The following is a 6,528-nucleotide window of genomic DNA, read 5'->3' as shown; positions in this document are numbered from 1 at the left end:
AATGACCTTGTTTATTTTGTCTTTAAGTAGGGTGGTAGAATCGACTTTATATATTCTTCAAATTTGCAAATTTTCACATCTTATGTGAAAAGTATTTGCCGAACTTCATTCAAAATCAAAATTTATGATAGTTGCAAGGAGTTTGTAGCTCAAGTCAATTGGCTTAAGGTAATTACTTTTACGCAGGAGATCTTGTGTTTGAAGCCCCTTTCTCCATTATTGATTGTATTAGGAAAGAAAAAGAAAACCTACAATAGTTCGTTCGGACATCAATCCATTTTGGTTATGGGCTTCCTGTGATATTGGATAACAATTATATAAAGTGGAAAAGCCACAAGGATAATTTCTAGGCTTCCAAATTATTTTTATTATTATTTTTGGTACAATTTTTTCGATATTACAAGTATTTTGGCAAAAATGCGAACATAATTGCAAAAGATAAATATCAATATATCCAAGCAGGCAAGTGAAAATGAAATCCAAGGAAAGATTACAAGAAAAAGCCAAAAAATGTAGAGAAGAAGATGAGCAGCTCCAGTACAAATGGATTGTTTAACTGCCTTCTTGTGCATGAAGCGGAAGGAGCAGGAGAAGGAACAGATTTTGGATGGGAAGAGGATGTAACGTTCTCTTTGGAGCAAGTGTAGTTGCAGCGACTAGGCCTAACAACTCTATACAAACCGGAACTGGCCAGGATAAAGATGTCCTTTCTGTTATCCTGTCCAAAGGAGAATATGAACCCCAGTGCAGGGAGAGAACTTCCTGCCTCAGCACTGCACTGGATAGGAGAGTCCAGAGCACAACTCACCGGAATTTTAGTGCTCGTGAAGTTTCCGCTGTCTTCAGGAGTTTCTATGCCTGTCCATATACCGCCAGCAAACAAATCTGCATAAAGATATCTGCAAACATAATTTGCAGACCGTTTAAGTTAAAGATAATTTTATGAAGTCTTTTTGGTTATCGAAATCGGAAATGGTTGGCTTACCTTCCATGCATGCATGGATCTGTTGTGGATCGGTAAAAGTAACCGCCAGTGATGGATGCAGATCCTTCAGCCTTGTTCACATCAGAGTGGTTGTATCCCATTACAGGGAAAATTGGGTGAATGGAGGTGGCAGATGTATTTCCTCCTGGAGATTTTGGGGGATTGTATGGAGAAGGACCCTCATAGATACGCCATCCATAGTTTCCACCCTTGGTGATTATATCAACCTCTTCATATTGATCCTATAAAACCATTATTTTAAGCACTGATGATACCCGGAACAAAAACGAAAAAGGATAAATGTTGAGAAGTTTGCAACAACAAGAAAAAGAATGTGCAGAAAACATGCACGTATCGAAGAATAAAGAGCTATACATAGTGAAGGTAAATGAACTAATGAAAGCTTAATCCTTGGTTGAGGGACAAAATGTGAGAATCATATGGTTTGCAGCCCCCCCTGCATGGATAGAGAACATAATGCAATCATATGACCAGAACTCTTTTCAAATCTGACCAAGCTATTGTATTTTTGGCTGCAATTTTGTAAGACATCCTTCATCTGAGGTATATAATGACGTGCTTTAATGCATATATGGTTTTCTCAAAATAGTCCAAAATGGATTAGCACCTACTCAAAAGAACATATAAAACATTGGAAAATTAGTCTCAGTTGCTGTCCCGAACCTGACCAACATCTGCGCAAAGGAAGTAGGAAGGCCTTTCGAGATCAAAACTACATCGCCAAGGATTTCTAAATCCCAAAGCCCAAATTTCAGGCTGCAATTCCTTATCTTCAGAAAATGGATTATCTCCAGGAACAGAGTAATTTCCCCACAGGCCAAGGTCGGTAATTGTCATTGCACCTGCAAACAAGTATTTGCATACATGAGAAAGAAAAAAAAAAGAAAAAAAAAAAACACACACACACACACACACACACAGAATATGGTGTCCTGAAGCCTTGTAAGTTTAAGTCATTAATCACTTGGCAAGTTATCTATGTCAAGCCTCATAATCTTTCCAAGCAAGGACTTCTTGTTTTGTGAAAAATTGTATGGGTCGCCTATGCTCCCACCATCTCCCATCATGAAGTACAGAAACCCATCTTTAGGTCCAAACAAAATTTGACCTGCATGATGGGAAGTAAATGGAAGGCCCATAGTGAAAATTCTTCTGACTTCCAGTGGTTTTACACTAGTAACCTGAAATACAGACCAAAACAGTATCAATTAGGGTCATTGCTGACAATTACAAGAAAAAACTATTTAAAATTATGTAGAAATTTACCGAGGAAGGTTGCGACGTGGTACCATTTGCAGTGAACTCTGCTATGATACTGTGATACTGGCATGGCTGGGCACCATTATCAGAACCCAGCTTTGAAGGATCACATCCCACATCTGAGTTACATGAGCATCTACCCGAACATTCTGGCCACTTAACCTTGTCACAGTTGAATGAAGCAAAGAAACGACCATTTTGCACATAGTTAGGATGAAATGCTAATCCCATCATTCCAAACTCAGTATCAGCATACACTGCATCAGTTAAATCAAGAAATGGATTTGATTTATCAATCACCAACATTTCTCCTGATTCCTCCTCAGGAACAGTTGCCATCCAGACTTTACCCGGTTGGTCAGATAAGAAGACACGACTTGATCCATCAGGATGAGCTACCATGTTAAGATAAGATCCATTTCCAATTTTTTCAAGGCACATACCACTTGGGGGAGTTGGAATTTCAGAATTGTTTAGCAACACAGGTCCGCCGTCAAAACAGAACAACTCACTTTCTGAGGATCCACCAAATGTGTTACAGAAATCATTTTTTGACTGCCATATATCACTCAGCTTGGAAGTAGAATTAGATGGTGTTCCACCTCCAACTTGCATTGAAAATGGAGAATTTAATAGAGACACATTTTGGCATTCATCCCAGACATTGGAACAAAAGTCAACTCCACCATGTTGGTACTGTCTTGAGTTTGGTGAAACGGTTGAGTTGCAGAGAATGGGAACTTTACGAGGTACTGATTCAATCCTAAATAGCTCTGCAGAAAACCGATCACATCTCTGCAAAGCATGTGGGATTCAAATACACATGAACTGGTGCCCAATGGTTCCATAACACTTAACAGCAGTAGCTAGTAATAACAAGTAAAAAGGTGCTGATACTAAATGAAAATTATATCTTTAACGAAGTTATACGATTCTCTTACCGAGCAAAGTATCGATTTCACAAGAGAAGCACAACCAAGATCAGAAACGTCCATTGTTTTAAATAGATTCTGCAATTGCATATCCTCAGTAGAATTACAGCAAACACTACCATTGTATTGACAGAAAGTAAGTAGGGCCTTTGGGGTGAAGGGTGACCCTATTTCAACAAAGCAGACAAAGAAACTAATCAGTGACTTACAAAGAAATGAAACTTTGAACCAAACTAATGAAAAGGATTAGTGCGTTAGGAATGCAAAATTCTGTCTTTTTTGGCACAACCAAACAAAGCATTAAGCCCTTAACAAAAGAAAAGGAAAACCAGATAAAAGATGTTAACAAAGAAACACTTACTCATATTAGTACACAAGGGATGCGAAGAAGAAAAATCAGTGAGCAGCAGCAGCAGGTTACAGAACACGAAGACGACAATAGTACTAAAAATTCCACTCATCTTTCAAAACAAAACACCTCTCTATCTTTCCAATAGAGAATTGAATGATCCGGTTACTGTACCGTCAACCAATGGCCCAAATATGAACAAAACAAATAAACAACAAAATGCAATATTCTCCACAGAATCAACTACCCAGTTGGTTTTCTCTCTCTAGATTTTCATGGTTCCAAATATATGTTAAACTAAGAAGGTATCCTTACCCCACTTCAAATAATAAGTTCAATTATTCCATAATAGCTTTGGTGCAAATCAACCCTGGGTTGTTGTCTTTATCCCCAGAAACAGTTGACGTTTTCCTTTTTTTGAAAATCCATGGATATTAAAGATCAGGGAAATCAATAAAAATACAAACTTTATATAATAAACAATAGGAATGCAGCAACTTCTGGCTGGTTCGTCATGGTTGACTTTACTCGACAATATCGGACGTACAAGAATAGAATGCGGCAAGTTGACAATTTGAACTCAACGACCAAATGATATATGCCTTAAAAGTTAAGAAGAAAAAAAACAAACCAAACCACAAGTGGGGTTCTGTTTTGTCAGATAAAAGAACCAGCGAAGACAATACAAAGAAGCCGAAAAACAAAATCTTTTTCTATCTCATTCCATTTGATAACGTTAATAAGAAAATGAAGAAAAACCAGCAATTTCTGTACTCCCCAGACAAGTTGGGGAGGGGAGAGGACTTTAAATCAGTCATTCCTTGGCTTGTTCTTGAGAAATCCTTGCTTCACTTTTCTCTCGGGTGTCTTGACATTTTGTTCGGAAATGCGACACAAGCTGTGTAGAAGGGTGAATTGAAGCATGAATGGCTTTGTTAAGTTGGTGAGTCACAGCTTGGAGCTCATACAGAAGGTGCTACCCTTGTGCCTACACGGGCTCAGCCTCCATAGAAAGAAATATAAACATATTTTTATATTTAAAGCTTATAGCCGTGCGGCTATACTTTCTAAATATATTCGAATATTTAAATAGTACAGCCGAACGGCTATACTTCTGCAATATATTTTAATATTTAAAATAGTATAGCCGCACGGCTATACGTTTTAAATATGTTCGAATATTTAAATAGTATAGCCGCTCGGCTATCGAATATTTAAATAGTATAGCAGAGGAGGGGCTATACTTCTTCAATATTTTAATATTTAAAGAGTATAGCCGTCCGGCTATACTGTTTAAATATATTTTAATATTTAAATAGTATAGCCGGGCGGCTATACCTCTCAAATTCGAATATTTAAATTGTATAGCCGAACGGCTATACTTCTTCAATATATTTTAATATTTAAATAGTATAGCCGCCCGGCTATATGGTTTAAATATATTTTAATATTTAAGTTTTAAATAGTATAGCCGGGCGGCTATACCTCGTAAATGAATTGGAATATTTAAATTGTATAGCCGAACGGTTATACTTCTTCAATTTTAATATTTAAAGCTATATCTCGTAAATAAATTCGAATATTTAAATAGTATAGCCGATCGGCTATACTGTTTCAATATATTTTAATATTTAAATAGTATTGCCGCTTGGCTATACGTTTTAAATGTATTCGAATATTTAAATAGTATAGCCGGTCGGCTATACCGTTAAATATATTTTAATATTTAAAGTTTAAATAGTATAGCCGTCCGGCTATACGTTTTAAACATATATACAAATTAGAGCTAAAGAAGCCCAAAAATCAATCAAAAGATTTGGGTTCTGCTTCGATTCCTACACTCTGAACTTTCCCTCTCTGCGTGGATCAAGCTAAGGCTAGGGTTTTCTCTGATCGGCGACGTCATCCACGGAACGTCACTGTAAGTTCCTTCTTGTTTTTTCAAAAACTTTGACTTCTCATTTTCTGAAATTCACAGTTCAATGTATTTATTGATTATTATTTCAAAATCAAGACACACTCATAGATATGCTTTGCTTTTAGACTAGTCCGTTTGGTTTCCGAGAAATTGGAATAGAAAGTGAAGTATGAAGCGGGTTTTGTGTGTTGCTTTGTTCTCTAAAGATGGAGGTGTTTTGTCATTTAAATTAAAATATCACTAAATTTTGATGCAACTGTGGTGGACTTTGTATTTCCTTCATGTTTACATGTATTTTGTATCTCTCTGAATTTTGATATGAAACTAATCATGCTTTGTATTTGGAATAATATTTGTTTTACTTGTGAATCGTTTTCAGTTTTTTACAGGTTGAAGCGGTTACAGTAAGTAGCACCTATCAAAAGCATTGTTCGATTCTTTGTTGCACTTACACATGATGAATTAAGTAGGATGATGAGTTGGGTTGTCAAATGAGTTTAAGGCTTTTGATAATGTTTCTGAATGATGAAATGAAACCATATTGGAGGATATATGAGTTTGAGCCTAATTAAACTGGGATTGGGCAGTTTGATGCTTATGTGAATGTAGATCATACAAGTAGTCATTGAGGATGGATCATGATGGTGACATTGATATTTTTTTTCTCCAATTGGAACAACAAGAATCCAACTGCCTTATCGCTGCTCTAGTTGGAATTTTGACTATAGCCAATGGAGGAGAAATATCAATCTAAGTTGGATGAAAGCAATAGCCAGGTCAAAGAAAAATCCAGAGGCAGGTCACAAAGTTCCTATAGCTCTTCATACGTGGGTTTTAGAATCGGTATCTCATGGAGAGAACTTGAATTGCTGTGTTTGCTTAAAGTCCATGAGCCCTTCTCAAACTCCTGGGCTTATGACAGCTTCAGACAGTTTTAGTCCGTTGCAGCACCTCACCTAAGCTGCTCTTCTAGTGCGCACAAGGATTGCAAGTGTGTATCCAAGCATGTGATGCACCAATGGGCTGTCCGTTGGAACGAGGTAACATATCAACCTGATGAAAC

The 6,528-nt window shown here is 37.0% G+C and overlaps 1 protein-coding gene across 1 annotated transcript; it reads right to left on the bottom strand.

The window, feature by feature from the left end:
* Nucleotides 1-464: 464 nt before the first annotated feature.
* Nucleotides 465-3,833, bottom strand: LOC117622549 (HIPL1 protein-like). The gene is made up of 7 exons (XM_034353268.1): nt 3,560-3,833; nt 3,208-3,365; nt 2,273-3,061; nt 1,971-2,187; nt 1,670-1,848; nt 986-1,227; nt 465-899 (listed from the first exon to the last, which is right to left on the bottom strand). The coding sequence occupies exons 1-7, from the start codon at nt 3,657-3,659 to the stop codon at nt 491-493; spliced, it is 2,094 nt and encodes a 697-aa protein (XP_034209159.1). The 5' UTR covers nt 3,660-3,833; the 3' UTR covers nt 465-490.
* Between the last annotated feature and the right edge of the window lie 2,695 nt (nt 3,834-6,528).

The sequence above is a fragment of the Prunus dulcis genome, chromosome 3, assembly GCF_902201215.1.
Source record: "Prunus dulcis chromosome 3, ALMONDv2, whole genome shotgun sequence".
Lineage (NCBI taxonomy): Eukaryota > Viridiplantae > Streptophyta > Magnoliopsida > Rosales > Rosaceae > Prunus > Prunus dulcis.
Note: the sequence above shows the minus strand (reverse complement) of the source record. Positions and strands in the feature narration are given on the sequence as shown.

What these genes read in the sequence shown, in the direction of transcription:
- LOC117622549 (XM_034353268.1), bottom strand. Translation starts at nt 3,659, where the DNA reads ATGAGTGGAATTTTTAGTACTATTGTCGTCTTCGTGTTCTGTAACCTG. An exon ending in TGACATAGATAACTTGCCAA is followed by an intron (nt 1,849 to 1,970) that starts GTGATTAATGAC and finishes ACTTGTTTGCAG; the next exon opens with GTGCAATGACAATTACCGAC. An exon ending in GATCCATGCATGCATGGAAG is followed by an intron (nt 900 to 985) that starts GTAAGCCAACCA and finishes TTATGTTTGCAG; the next exon opens with ATATCTTTATGCAGATTTGT.